General features: G+C 45.2%; 1 protein-coding gene across 4 annotated transcripts in view; it reads left to right on the top strand.

Moving 5' to 3' along the window:
* The first annotated feature begins 412 nt into the window (after positions 1-412).
* The window catches only part of PXK (PX domain containing serine/threonine kinase like), a 77267-nt gene continuing 61853 nt past the window's right edge, over positions 413-15826 (top strand). For all 4 annotated transcript variants that reach the window (XM_081246934.1, XM_081246936.1, XM_081246933.1 and 1 more), the window contains exon 1: positions 413-603. In XM_081246934.1, the coding sequence (XP_081103060.1) occupies positions 502-603 (102 nt within the window). In that variant the 5' untranslated portion in view covers positions 413-501. The remainder of the gene's footprint in view (positions 604-15826) is intronic.

The raw sequence follows: 15826 nt of genomic DNA, 5'->3' as shown, positions 1-15826 counted from the left end.
TGGGAAAGGTCCAGTTGTAAAGGTCTCGAGACTGAGAGTCCAGCTTCTGAGGGCCTAATGCGAAAAGCCCATCAGCGAGAGGCTTGGGATCTTTGCGCCTGAGGGTTCCTGACCGCAGGGCCCCAGTCGCGGTGTTTCCGGCTCTGAGGACCTCTGGAGGTGATGGCTTAGGGTGAATTGCCCCGAGATCTGAGGCCCGGTGCTAAGGGTACCGGGTCTGCGGTGCGGCCACGTGGAGGCGCGGGTCCAGGGCAGCGGTGACTGCGACAGTTTGGCGCTAGGAACCCGCGGGAGGCGGCGGCGCAAAGGGCTGCCAGTGTTGACAGCAGCGGCGGAGGGGGAAGATCGGCGCTAGGACCCCGAGGGCCCGGCGGGCGGCGGCGGCGCGTGGGGCGGCGCGTGTTGACAGCGGCGGCGGCGGCGGATCCCGGCGGGCGACGGGAGTCGGCGCCTCTGGTTCCTGCCCCTGGTCCCGAGGCGGTGGTGGACGGGCGTTCCAGGATGGCCTTCATGGAGAAGCCGCCGGCCGGCAAGGTCCTGCTGGACGACACGGTGCCGCTGACAGCAGCCATCGAGGCGAGCCAGAGCCTGCAGTCCCACACGGTGCGCGGCCCACCGGGCGGGCGGGCTGGCGGCGCGGGGCGGCCCCGGGCCCTGAGAGGGTTGCGGGCGGCCGGGTGGGGCCCGGGGCAGGAGTCGGCGGCCCAGGCCGAGACGGCTCTGGCATGGCGTCGTTCCTGGGCCAGGGTCCCCGGGGCCCAAGCGGTCGCTGAAGTCCGGAGGGGTCGAGGGTGGGAACCGCAGCCCCTTGGGCCAAGGAGTGGGAGGGGCTCGTCGGTGCCCTGGAAAGGGACTCCGAGTTGGGGGAGGTGTTGGATTCCCAGGCCCACGTCGGGCCGGCGGAGTAAAGTGACCACTCAAGACCCTCTTACCCATTTCTGCCCTCCGCCAGCCATCTCCTCCTCTTTGGGGCCGCTGAGTTTCCCTCCTTTAGGCTGGTGATCTCAGTGGTGGGGATGGGGGTGTGCCGGGCCAAATGGAAGTGTGTGACTTTAGAGCCCACTTGTTGGGATAGCAGTGGCCGGGGTCTGCAGCCCCATTTCCAGGTCAGCTGTTTGACCGAGGCACGGGGAGATGGTGAGGGAGGCAATCTGGGCCCCTGCTGAGGCAGGTGTTTGAAATTGCTCCTTCCCTCCTCTAACTTGCTCTTTAGCAGGCAGTGGTAGCAGTCATTTGAGTTTAAAATCCACTGGAGTAGCATAAAGGAGTAATAGGTCCTCATAGTAAACACAGGCAGAGTTGATTTCTGTTACATATAGTGTCTTTTATGGCTCTTTAAAACCGTGGTTGTTTTCATTTACCTGTACCTTTTTTTGAAAAGCACAATATAATTTACAAGCAGTAAACCCACAAACCAGCAAAAAAAAAAAAAAGGAGCTGCCAGCCAGTGGGACTTTGTTTGGGAAATAATGAATGGGGAGAGAGAGATTCCTTAAATTGTAATGTTTTGTTAGGTTCCCAAATCAGATTCTGGCTCAGAGGCTTGTTTGTTTACCATTGCAGGGCGTTTGGGGTTCATCATCTGGAGGCTAAAGCCCCACAATAGCCTTCTGTTTCTCTTTTTGCTCAAGCTGTTCTGGCGACTTCAAAGAGACCTTTTATTCTGTTGTATTAAAGTGGGACTTTTTTTAACCTCAGTTTCCTCTTCCGACAGCCATGCTTTGTAGGGCTTGGATTGTTCAAAGTGTTCATTTCCAGTTAGGAAAATGATCATACATTTTTAAAGTACATTTTCTTTCGTTGTGCATATCTTTAATTCTACAGACTTGTGAGAAGGCACCATATAGGACAGAATTTGTTAATGCCTCTGTGCCTAAGGGAATAGGGAGGGGTTAAGGGTTGAAATTTAGGGCTGGGAGTCAAGAATAAATTCTGTTATTTAATTAGATTTTTTTACTTGACTATTGACCAGTAAATATTACCAAGGAGTGGGGTTGAGTCTTTTAGGCTTATTTGGTACTGAAAGTCCAGAGAGAGGTGCTTGTAAATGCTCACAAACCACTTCTTCCAGAAAGCATTTCATGATGGCCACTGCCCCAAGCCATGTGCTCACCTCCACCTTAACCTTGATCAGTTTATTCTGTATTTACTTCTTTAGTTTAGTCTCTACCAGGCTGTGAGAGGAGGGACACTTTTGTGTTCATTTTTGGGTCCCAGTTCCTGGCGTCTGATAGGATTTCATGTGTTTGTTGAATGAATAAATAAATGAATTATAACCTTACTTCATCTTTTTTTCTGTTTGTGTAAAATGGTAGTGATAAAAATTGGAGCAATATGACATCTGAGGTTCTGCGTTAAGGGGTGAGTGCTGCAGCAAGGTGGTGAAAGATGTAGTAGGATTCCATTTTTATTGCAGAGATTTTCTTTAAGAAATAAAGTAGAATAATTTAGGGTAGAGAATGGCAGTTCCTATAGTGATGACTGAACACAGACAGTGACTCACAGGAGACACATAGAGGTAGTTGTGGTGGAGTAAAAAAAATGCAGCCATTGTCTCGCATAATTTTTGACTGTTTTGTGTTCTTGTCATTTTAGCTGTAAAATCTAAGAGTGAAAAGTATTGCATCAGCCCTGAACTTTATTGAGAAAATGATATGTGATGCAAACTTTTTGGACTATTAGTGCCTTAAGAGTAAGTCCCTTTAGTACAGGAACTGTTGGAAATTGTTTTGGAAAGAAGTAGTTGTTAAGAGTGGTCTAAGAAGAAAAAGGCATTGTTTTCTGTTGGCAAGGTTGAAGATGGCTTTCTGGCTTGTTAGCTGAAGGGAGATGGTATCCCCAAAGTCAGAGGACCGTCCTCCCTTTCAAATGCCGAATCTCTAGGAAGTTGCTCCTTGACTGAAGGACAGAAACCTGCAGAGAGGGTACATAGTGGACATCCTTTGGGTTGGAAGAGGCAGGACCTTAATATGGGTTTGGGCTGATGCTAGTCATGTGATATCATTGATTGGGCAAGTCACTTAACCTTTTTTGATGTTTAGTTTCGTCATCTGTAAATGGGGGTAATAAATGCCTGCCCTGCCTGTCTTCCACAGTTGTTACAAAGATCACATGAAATAATCTTTATGAAGTATTTGTAAAGTGCATTCCTTCTTTCTTCCATCTATTCACTTTATGGCGCCATATATGCAAAGGATTAAACACATTAATGCTTTTTTATTGCAAGTAAGCTCATTTCTGTCCGTGGTTGCTTTCATTTATCAAGGTTGTTTAGTCTTGGGAAACAGGATTTATAGCAGGAAATTTTTTGTTACCTATGATTTAGGATTTATGGACTTGGGAGGGGAAAATTCTGTGGATTGGAAAATACAGATGCCAGAAGGATGAAAGGAACACAAGGTCACCACCAGAAAGACATATTGGGATAAGCAACTGGCGGAAGGTGCAGGTTGGTAGGTGATTCTGTGCCTGAATGTGGTTTGAATGATTTTATTTTCACTTTTATGGAGCCCAAATAATTTAGCTTCAGGAAATAGACCAGGCCTCTGCTGCAAGGAAATGAAGCTTCCATAAAATAAGAAAGGACAGTATTTAGGGATGGTTTCAGCAAGGGGAGTCGGAGGGTGGAAAGGGAAGGATTTTCCTGACAAAAGGGATTCTGGTAAAAAGTCGCACAGGTAAATTGTGGGAAACTTTGGGAGCATTAAGAATGAAGACAAGGAAATATGTAAGTTCTTGAGTAAACGAAAGGGAAAACTTTTAAAGTCAGTAGACTGAAGAAAAATGCTTGCTTAGCTGAAACAGAAACCAGAGGAGGCTGCCAGTTTTGGAGAAGGTTGTTATCAAATATGCATATCTGGTTTTTGTTGGTGACTGTGCTGTAGTGCCATAGCTCTTAATCTCCATTTCCTCCTTTTTAGGAAGGAAAAAGGTTCTCAGAGGTTCATCTGAATCAGGGCCCATTGATTCTGTGTTTGGTGCATTTTGTTCTTGAGAAACAAAAGATAATTTCAGTAGTATTTGAGGCATAACAGAGTATTTTAAAAGTCTGTGGAAAAGATAATATTTCATGTTAAGATCTCTACTGAAAATGGATCTCACCTTGAACCTTTGATTTTGGAAACTGCATTCCTGCAGTTTGTTTATTCAACAATACTCATTCCTTCAACAGAAATGTACTGAGCACCTAGTTGGGTGCCAGGCACAAGCTGGAGATCTGGTGGTGAACTCAACCGCTTCTGCTTTCATGGAGCTTTGTTCTATGGGATCCTGAGATCTTCTGTCTTCCAAGGTGTATACAAGTCAACCAGAATCTTTACCTGTCATAACACAGATACTTTAAAGTTCCTTTTGTGGCTTGGTTTAATGAGCTTCAGCCTCTTCATCAGTGACCTTTTTTAATAGTCTTTTAAACTCTATTCATGTATCACTAGAATACCTGTTCAAATGGGATGCCAACACAGAAGACGTCGTTGCCTTAGAGATCCTGAGATTTTAAGGCAATCCAGTGCTCAATATCAGAATCCATCTCGGCTTCCTTTGGAGATGCTATTTGGAGATTTCTTTCAAATTCCAATTTATACTGAATATTTTGAAAGTTTTTTTGAAGATGTGTGCCTAGACAAGTAGAGACAGTATGATAGTTAACTTGCAGCACTTGCACACATTGTAAGAAGATAACAGTAGTGATTTTCTGGGAATCTAATCGCTGGTCTTCCACTTGGTTATATATTTTTCTCCGCTTGTCCTTGAAACCCATGATGGGTACAGTTGGAAAACTGAGTTGGAAGCTTAGAGACTGGTAATTCGTTAATTTGTAGAGTCAGTCTCTTCTTCATTCTCTTCCTATTGAAGAAGTCAATTTTTTCGCAGCTTGATTTAGGGGCTGAGGACTCAATTCTCCTACATCACCTCTTTCGAGGAGTATCCCACTAGAAAGGTTTCTTGTTGTGGGAATACAAATAAGAAACTGGCTGTAGTTACTAGAAGGAAATGCAGGATTCTGGGGCTAAGGTTTATTTTATGTGAAAAGATAATTTGCTTTGCTCCCCCAGGGGAATAGTGGAAACAGCCACCCATGTGTACACAGCTTCCATGTGGGTTGTGATCTTGAGATTGTTCAAAATACAGGTTGTTGATTGGATGCCTAAATGGGTTCATTTGGGGCAAGTTAAACAAACCCTCTGTTCTCCACTGCAGGCAGGTAGTGCTAGCAGTTTCCGGGCAGCTTCACATGAAATGAAGCTCCTTTCAGTCCCACCCTGAAAAGGGCAGAGCTGGACCCAGACGTTGTTTTAGAATTCATAAGTGCTTAAGTGTGCGGGGCGTTGTGGAGGGAGAGCGATAAGGCTTTTCCCGTTGTTCTCCCCTGAGCCTGGAAGTCATCCTTGTCCGTGACTTCTTTCATGGGTGACATGCACATGGTTTGGGGAAGTTAAGGTGTGCCTCTTCTTCAGAGGTGATGATGGGGGCCCCGTTTCTTCATTTTGAAACTTTTGACTCAGGGCTAAGGAACAAGTACTTCACCTTGGGTAAATACTCCGACCTCAGCAGGGGGAAGAGTCTATGCAGGTTGGCCATTTTGTCTCTGGCTGACTTTCTGACCACCAAATTTGAGGTAAATTTGGCCATTTCTAGCTAAACATCAAGATATCACGTTTCTTCCTGCTTACTAAAAGAGTACAGTTGAAAGCAAAAGGGAATTCTGTTGTCATCGTTGTCTTCAAATAATCCAGTAGTTACATTTTGGTGGCTAACAGGTATTTATTAACATAATGTTAGCTTGGGGAATCCATTGCAGAGTAACAGGAGTCTTCCTGGAAAGTTGTTTGTGTAACAGCTTTATATAATTCACATACCATACAGTTTACCCATTTATGGTATACAACTCAATGGCTTTTAGTATATTCACAGAATTGTATATCTGTCGCCATACTCAATTTTAGAACATTTTTGTTACCCTGAAAAGAAGCCCCCAACCCCTTAACCCTCACCCTGGAAAGTTTTATAACATTGCAGGATGCTAACTTCGGGATATATTCTGAGTCCTTTAGCTCTTTGGGTCCAGCTCATTTAAGGATCTCATCAGAGGGACAAATTCTCCATAAACAGTCATACACACGTTTATATGACCTCTCAGAACCTCACTGACCTGAAGCCTGCTCTTGGGCTGTGGATCTTCAGGCTGGAATCACTGGAAAAATCTTGAAAACTGTAAACTTGGAGAGTTACTTATTTCGATTGGTGAGAGATGTGCATCTTAAAAAATGTACTGCACTACCACATATACCCTTACTTTTTTTTTTTGCCACGCCCCACGGCTTGTGGGATCTTAGTTCCCTGGCCAGGGAACCCGTGCCCTTGGCAGTGAAAGCTTGGAGTCCTAACCATTGGACTGCCAGGGAATTCCTACATACAGCCTACTTTAAGAAAACCCACTGCAGTTGACCCTTGAACTACACAGGGGGTTAGGGCACCAGCCCTCCTTGCGGTGGAAAATCTGCATGCGACTTTATAGCCAGCCCTCTGTATTGGGGGACTCAACCAACCACGGGTGGTGTAGTACCACAGTACACATTTACTGAAAAAAATTCCCGTGTAAGTGGACCTGCACAGTTCAAACCCCTGTTGTTCAAGGGTCAGCTGTATCTAGAACAGTAGATGAATTATGTCCTGTTAGTGTGAAGAGTTGCTGTCAGTCACAGCCTGCCTGGGGCATGTAGGTGTGCATGCCAGGTGACTTAGTAGACAGAGTGCACAGGGGAAGGGCAAAGGGCGCTGTGCTGGAAAGCCCGGGCCTTGGATCTGCCTCTTATCACAGCACTTCTGTTTATGATATCCAAACAAGGCTGCCCACATTTCTTTGACATGGCTCGTCAGAAACAGGCCATTTCTCCTCATTAATTCAGCTGAGACTTTTTTGGGGTGCTGGGAGGAGGGAATGAATGGAGGATTGCTATGGGACAGTCCTGAATCAAAAAATGTCTGAGGACCACCTGGAGATGTGAAAGGGAAGGAGTGTTGTTCATCCATCCTTCCTTTGAGCCTGCCCTGCCCCAGGGGACAAGTGATTTCTGGGCAGGGACTTCAGTCCTGCAGGCTTTGCTCTTTGCAGAAGCAGAGGGGAATGAAGCCCGAGGCGGGCCTGCTCACATCAGACCTCTAATGTTAGGGTAAGGGTCTGGCCAGTGCGATGGCACCCACTGACCCAGCAGAGCACAGGGAGTGTTTGGGGGCCCATTGTCATGCTCTGGGCATCTCTGCCCGTGACCAGGTAGATAACCACACTCAATAGCAGCCTTGCGCTCATTTGTCCCATGGGTCCTTCTCGAGCTCCGGTTCTTTCCGGGCAGTGTGGTCAGCTCTAGGGATGCAGTGGGGAGAGGCCCTGCTCTTGGCGCTCTCAGGCTTTTGAGGGTGGAGAAGTGGGTCTGTGCTTGGAGGGCACACCTCTGACCCTTCCCAGTCCTTAGATGGAAAGGGCCACATGGACCTCTTGTTCTGCCCATGTGAATGCCTTTCTCTTTGAGGTGTTTTTTTTTTTTAATCTGAAATCCAGCCTTTCATGTCTATTATTGCTATTTTGATTCAGTTTCAAACCATGTTCCTGCCACATAGATAGTAAGCATTCAGTAAATATTGTTGAATGCGTGAGTTTGTTGAATGAATGCATTTATTCAAGGCGCAGCTCAGGAAACCCTTCCTGTGGACTGCTACCTACTGTCTTACCTATCAAGCTGAGTGTGATTTCCTTCCTCTGAAATTCCCATTCAGTTTTATTTGTCCGAAAGTTGCAAGCATTTTACACACTGATTATTTCTTATTCCCTGTTTTCTATTTATACCCTCCCTTTCCAACACACGTGAAACTGTAAATAACTTGAGGAGGGGGCAGTGCCTTAATGATCTTGCTTAATCTCTCCAGCCTCAGTTTCTTCATTTGTGAAGTAGGGATAGTAAGAGGATGCTAGGGCTGCTGTGAGGATTAACTGAGCTCAGACACACGGGGCTCTTTCTGAACAGAGCTCAGCACACAGATCTCACTGTTTTTGTTGTAGTTTATTACCTCTGTATTTTCTAGAGCACTAGTAACTTTTTAGGCACTAGTACTTTTTAGGTGTTGAATGGAAAAAGGAAAATTATTTATTTAAAAGTTTGTCTCACTGTCAACTGTGACTGCTAACAAATAGCAAAAAACCCAGTGACATCTCAAAGAACACTCCCACTGCCCTGTCACCCCTCCTTGTTTTCCCCTTTTACCCTGGAGGGACACGCTGTGACAGCCAGGCTCTTAGATATAGCACAGGGTCTCCTCACCAGGCCTGCCTGGCAGCAGAGCTGGCTGTTGGTGTTCAAAGGTGGCAGAAGGGGTGGAAGAGGCAAGTGGGCAGGTCACGGGCTCAGCTGCGGGCCTGGCAGAGGAGCTCCCGGAGGCCAGGCCTGAAGGGAGGAGACCCCTGGCCAATGCCCATTTCATCTCCTCACATCCCAGCTTTTATTCATCGCCAAAGGAATCCCAACGTCAGTTCGCACCACTTGACCTCTGGCAGCGGAGTGAAAAATAAAATCGCCCTCTGCGTTGTTCTTTTTCCTGCCACTTCCTCTGACAAGTGACCATGCTAATTGACATTTGTGGGGGTAGGGGACAGCTGCCATCTTTTAGAACACTGCTTCCTGAGAAATTCATTTATATTCTATGTGGCCCAGCTGTCTTCCTTTCCCCTAAGAGGAGTGCAGTTAGGCTGTGGGTGCATATCCTGGGCTTGGATGCAGTCTGCTCTATGAATGAAGCACACAGTTTCTGCTGTGTCAGAAAGCCTCTAAGATGTTGGGAACATTAATGAGCATTTATGAAGAGTCTTCTGCGTGCCAGCACTGTGCTGTGTATTAAAGTAAAAAGATGAATGAAATAAGGAGCTTATATCCTGGTAGAGGTGGCAGACCTCTAAACCAAAGAAGAAGTAAGGTATTGAAAGTGCCAGTCTGAGAGGATTGGGACTTTGGGATTAGTAGATGTAAACTATTATATATAGGATGGATAAACAACAAAGTCCTACTGTATAGCACAGGGAACTATGTTCAATATCTTGTGATAAACCATAATGGAAAAGAATATGGAAAAGAATAAGAAAAAGAATATATATGTGTATGACTGAGTCACTTTGCTGTACAGCGGAAATTAACACAACATTGTAAATCAACTATACTTCAATAAAATTAAAAAAAAAAGAAAGAAGGTGCCAGTCTGCCCTGGAGCAGGGAGGGCAAAGTGGGCGTGGCTCCACCCAGGTCCTCCTGGGGGAACTAGGAAAAGCTTAACAGAGCCTTTCAGAGAACTTGTTCTAAATCAGCACTCCCCAGGCCTTTTTTTAAAAAATACATCTTTATTGGAGTATAATTGCTTCACAGTGCTGTGTTAGTTTCTGTTGTCCCCAGGCCTTTTTAACTGATTTATTTATTTATTTATTTATTTGGTTGTGGCAGGCAGGCTCCTTAGTTGCAGCAGGCGGGCTCCTTAGTTGTGGATTGCCAGCTCCTTAGTTGCGGCATGCGAACTCTTAGTTGTGGCACGCATTTGGGATCTAGTTCCCTGACCAGGGATCAAACCCGGGTCCCCTGCATTGGGAGTGTGGAGTCTTATCCACTGCGCCACCAGGGAAATCCCTCCCCAGGCCTTTTTTTTTTTTTTTTTTTTTGCGGTACGCGGGCCTCTCACTGTTGTGGCCTCTCCCGTTGCGGAGCACAGGCTCCGGACGCGCAGGCTCAGCGGCCATGGTTCACGGGCCCAGCCGCTCCACGGCATGTGGGATCCTCCCGGACCGGGGCACGAACCCATGTCCCCTGCATCGGCAGGCGGACTCTCAACCACTGCGCCACTAGGGAAGCCCACCCCAGGCCTTTTTTAACTTGCAAACTCTTTTTTTTTTTTTTTCGGTACACGGGCCTCTCACTTTTGTGGCCTCTCCCATTGCGGAGTACAGGCTCTGGACGCGCAGGCTCAGCAGCCATGGCTCACGGGCCCAGCCACTCCGCGGCATGTGGGATCTTCCTGGACCGGGGCACGAACCCGTGTGCCCTGCATCGGCAGGCGGACTCTCAACCACTGCGCCACCAGGGAAGCCCTGCAAACTATTTTCATAGTAATAATGAATTGTGAAAACCTCCTCTGGAAGTGATTTTAAATTTAAAAAATATTTTATTCAGATTAGCACATTTTTGAAAATTATATTAATGTTTGGGATCAGAATTATATTGGTTTCTGAAATCTTACAGACAGTAAGAATTGTGATAAGGTGAATACAACTTAAGGCACCGATAAAGAGCTTTTTCAGACAATTTGCAGAATAACCATTTTTATGATGATTCACACTTCCTCTATTTCTCACTAATTTCTTACTAACTCATATTTTGCCATTGGCATTCCTTAAGCCTGCCTTTAGTCATGGTCCATTATGGGTGTAAATGAAAACATATATGACTAAGAACAAAATAATTTTAAAAGCTATGTAATGGTCGAAACCATGGTAAACCAACTAAACGATGAACACCCTCATCTGATCTCTGGTGCCTCCCATACTTCTTGCATGCACACTTGGAGGCTCTTTGCCTGTTTTGAGTTAAAGGAAAAAAATATTTAAATAATTATTTATTGACAGATTTTTTTTTTAAGTAGAAATAGAAGCAGAAGACTTATAGCCTTTAACACATAAATACTGCAACACTTTCCAGAGCCCCTAGCTGTTCATCTTGTTCCAAACTCTTACTAATCCACCATAAGCATCTCAGTTTAAAAAAACTAAAGAATGAGCAGCTATGTTCTCTGAGGTCAGGATGCATTTTCAGGCTGCAGGAGGTCATTAGTTCATTCAGCTGATACTGCTGTGAGTATGCCCCTGTGTTCCTGGCACTATCCTAGGCACTTGGGATGTAGGTCTAAGCAAGATAGACTTGGTCCCTGCCTTCATTTGTTCATTCATCCCACAAGGATTTACTGTGGAGGATTCTGGTGTGGAGTAAAAGATGGAAAAGGGGGACTTCCCTGGTGGCGCAATGGTTGGGAATGTGCCTGCCAATGCAGGGGACGTGGGTTCGAGCCCTGGTCCAGGAAGATTCCACATGCCCTGGAGGAACTAAGCCCATGTGCCACAACTACTGAGCCTGCACCTAGAGCCCATGCTCCGCATCAAGAAAAACCGCTGCGATGAGAAGCCCGCGCACCGCAACGAAAAGTAGCCTCTGCTCGCCACGACTAGAGAAAACCCGTACGCAGCAACGAAGACTCAACACAGCAAAAAAAAAAAAAAGATGGAAAAGGGAGACTAGAGCCAATTGTAGGGCCCCTTGGATGCCAGGCTAAGGGATCTGAACGGCAGTGAGGGGGCTTGAGCATATATGTGGCAGAAAGTGGTATTTTAGGACGCTTAGTTTGCTGGTGGTGTTCGAGGTTCAGTAAAAAGGGTGAGGGAAGGGGAGAAGAGAGTCCAGGGTGATAACGAAGCAGTGCAGTTAGAAAGGCCACATCTCAGGTCAGTGGCAGAAGGGAGAGAAGGTAGAAAGAGAAGGAGGAACACATCAGAGGAAAAGTCTGCTAGGTAGGGGCCGGGAGGGAAAAAGGGGCACTAGAAATGATTAGAAAAGTAGTACAAGGTAAGCAAGGGGTACCTGGTCTTCCCAGGAAGATCGTGAGTCTAAGTTTGGTTTTAGACAATACTTGTCATGATTACAGCTAACATTGTTTAAGCACTTATTATATACCCTTCCCTGTGCTAAGTGCTTTACATTACTTATTTGATAAGTTTTGACAAATGTAAATGTAACCACTGTGTAACGTTTTCATCACTCCAAATATCTCCTTGGTCCTCTTTGCAGTCAGTACTTTCCCTCTGATTCCTGGCAACTACTGATCTGCTTTCTGTTACTATTGTTTCACCTTTTCTAGAATGTCATATATAAATGGAATCTTGTAGGATATAGTCTTTTGTGTCTGGCTTCTTTCACTTAGCATAAAGCTTTGAGCTTCCTCCATGCTGTTGCATGTTTCTTTTTATTGCTGAGTAGCATTCTACTGTATGAATGTACTACAGTTTGTTATCCATTCACCAGCTGGAAGACTTGGGTTGTTTCCAGGTTGGGGCTGATTATGAATAGAGCTGCTGTGAACATACAGGTCTTTGTGTAGATATACTTTCATTTCTCCTGAGTAAATATCTAGGAATGGAATTGCTTAGTCATATGCTAAGTGAATATTTAACTTTATAAGAAATTGCCAGACTTTTCTAGATTCTCATTTGATTCTCATAACCACTCTGAATTGAGTTTGTTATTATTCCCATTTTTCAGTTGGAAGAAAGTAAAGTGCAAAGAGGGTACGTAACTTGCTCCAGGCCATAGGACTGGCGGCAGCAGAATGAAGGTTTGTATGATGCTAGTGGACTTTGAATGAAAGAGATACCAGTCGGGAGCCATAGCCGACCTGATCTTTTATTACGGCCACACCAGTATGATGGCTCCATAAAGCCTAGGCCTAGCCAAGGACAAGTTAGCGGTCCTTCCCTGAGCCGCAGAACCAGATACTGAGTTGGGTGACTATTTTCTTGTTCTTCCATTCTGGCTGCTAGGAGTGGAGTTAATTCATTACATATAGTGGAGGCCTTAGGGCAGTGCTGTCCAATGGAAGTGTAATGCAAACCATGTGTGTAAATTAAAATTTTCTAGTAGCCCACATTAAAAATGTATAGAGAAACAGGTGGAATTAATGTAAATAATATAGCCTACTTAACCCACTATATCTGAAATACTGTCATTGATTATATATAATCAATATAAAAATTATTAATGCATTTTACATTCTCTTTGTCATATGAAGCTTTTGAAATCTGGTGTGTATCTTTCAGGATTAGCCTCATTTCAGGTGCTCAACAGCCACACACTGCTTGTGGCTACTATACTGGACAACACAGATGTAGATGTAGCATAAAAATATCCAGAGGCACAGTTACTAAAATGGAAAAAATTCACATTATATTAAGTGGGAAAAAAGCAAGTTTTAACACTATGCTTAGTATGCTTACATTTTCATAAATATCTGTTTATATCTGCAAATAAGTAGTCTATAATGGTACTGTAGCCACTGGACTACTTAAATTTTTTTTTTTTTCTTTTTGCGGTATGCGGGCCTCTCACTGTCGTGGCCTCTCCCGTTGCGGAGCACAGGCTCCGGACGCGCAGGCCCAGCGGCCATGGCTCACGGGCCCAGCCGCTCCGCGGCATATGGGATCCTCCCAGACCGGGGCACGAACCCGTATCCCCTGCATCCGCAGGCGGACTCTCAACCACTGCGCCACCAGGGAGGCCCTGGACTACTTAAATTTGATAAAATTTAGAATTCAGTTCCTAAGTCACACAGGCCACATGTGCATAGTGGCTGCCATATTGGACCTCACAGTCTTAGGTCATTATTTTCTTCAAACCGCTGACCTGATTGGGGAAGGCTGAGCTAGAGAGTAGAACCTTTCGGTCTGCATCCAGCAGGGCTTTGTGACCATTGAGATCCAGAGCTGCCATGGTTTTTAATAGTAAAGCACAGGAAAGAGGTTCACTTACGGTGCAGCTGTTGTTCGAGTTTAATAGGAGCGTAGTGTAGAAACAGAACGGCCTAGTCAAAGACCCTGTTCTGTTTTGGTGCAACTGCCATTCAGATTGCTGGGTACTCTGTAAATCTGTGTCCACTTGAGGCATGTTCATATAAAAATGCTTCTTTCTGCTTCAGAACCTGCCTAGTGTTCATAGTGGGGCTTGTTTAAAATAGTTTTCTTATTTGTACACGGTCTCTGTGCAGTGCCCAGGTAACATCCAGCCCAGATGTACGTAGACAACAGTCTGTGTACGTGTAGTAGGAGGTTAGGTTGCAAAGTGCAGGGCACTGAAGTCAGGAGACTGGGCTGGGAGGCTCTGTGCGAGCCCCACAGCTGTATTAACTCAGATCACCCAGGCTTGGGTTCTCCTTACTTTGCCTCCACTCTCTCCCAGCCTCTTCCTGACTTGATGGACTGGTTCTGCCTGTTCAGCCAACCTCAGTTCCTCAGAATGAGAGGGTAGATGGTGAGAAAGCGTTCTGCCCAAGGCCATAGAACCGAGGAACTGCTCTGCCCCTGGGTCAGTCAGGCCTGGGGTGGAGTCTGTTCTCAGCACTTACTAGCTAAGTGTCCTTGTTCAGGGCATCTGCCCTCTCTGAGCCTTGGGATTCTTATAAAAGAGGAATAGTGATATCTACCTCCACGCATTGCTGGGAGATGGAATAAGCTGAGGAACAGAAGGTATAGAGTAAGTGCTCCATAAACAGCAATTATTACCTTCAGCTCTGAAGAGATAAATGGCAGCATGGTGTGAATAGTCACGTATGTAGTTAGTTATGAACTGGAACTCGTGTCTCAGGAAAGAGCACAGTGACAATTTTAGGCCAGGTAGAATAGATTTATGTGTAGTCAGCCCTCCATTTTCCTTAGAGATGGTGGCCAGTTCTACTATAAATTACTGAAACCAGTAGGGACTCGCCTAGCTTGACTTCAACTTATAGTTTCAAGCTTTTTTCCCACCAAATGCTTTAGCATCCCTGATACAGGTAGAAGAGTTCGTTTATTTGACTTTCATCTTCTGTTTTTCCAGTCTTCCCAGCACAGTAAAAGTGTTGATGAGTTGTAAAATGACCAAAAGATCCCTTGCCAAAGGAAAAAAGATGCTAGCTTGCATTTATCATTAACATACTGTGCTCTTATCTAAGCTCAGATAATTTCAATCCTTATCACTCAGGATTCCTTATTTTATTTATTAAAATTTTATTTATTTATTTATTTATTTATTTATGGCTGTGTTGGGTGTTTGTTGCTGTGCGCGGGCTTTCTCTAGTGGCGGTGAGCGGGGCTACTCTTCATTGCGGCGCGTGGGCTTCTCATTGCGGTGGCTTCTCTTGTTGTGGAGCATGGTCTCTAGGTGCACAGGCCTCAGTAGTTGTGGCACGCAGGCTCAGTAGTTGTGGTGCATGGGCTTAGTTGCTCTGCGGCATGTGGGATCTTCCCAGACCAGGGCTCGAACCTGTGACCCCTGTATTGGCAGGTGGATTCTTAATCACTGTTCTGCTAGGGAAGTCTGGGGATTCCTTATTTTAAAGTAGCATGTTTTAAACTACATGTGTGACAAACCAAGGAACTTCTTAAAAAATTGTTTTTCCTGATTGCAAATGTAATATATGCTCATTGAGGATAAAGTGAAAAATAGAAAACCATAGCTAAGAGAACTTAAGTCACATGTAATTTCACCTCCGGAGACAACAACTGTTAACATTTGGTGTAGTTCCCTCTTGCGATCAATGTTATCACAGAATTTTTAATCCTTTTTTAGTAGTTAACATTATAATATATACCTTTTCCCATGTATTGAAAAATCATTTTAATACATCCTTTTTTTTAAGATTTTTTTTTGATGTGGACCATTTTTTTTTTTTTTAAGATTTATTTATCTATTTGGCTGCTCCAGGTCTTAGTTGTGGCAGGCTGGCCCCTTAGTTGTGGCATGCAAACCCCCAGCCCCAGCATGCATGTGGGATCCAGCTGCCTGACCAGGGATCGAACCCAGGCCCCCTGCATTGGGAGCGTGGAGTCTCATCCACTGTGCCACCAGGGAAGTCCCTTTAAAGTCTTCATTGAATTTGTTACAATATTGCTTTTGTTTTGGTTTTTTGGTCACGCGAATCGTGAGGCATGTGGGATCTTAGCTCCCCAGTCAGGATTTGAACCCTCATCCCCTGCACCGGAAGGTGAAGTCTTAACCAT

Source organism: Mesoplodon bidens (assembly GCF_964165515.1).
Source record: "Mesoplodon bidens genome assembly, chromosome: 10".
NCBI classification, from domain to species: Eukaryota; Metazoa; Chordata; class Mammalia; order Artiodactyla; family Ziphiidae; genus Mesoplodon; species Mesoplodon bidens.
This window is presented reverse-complemented; position numbering and strand designations above follow the sequence as displayed.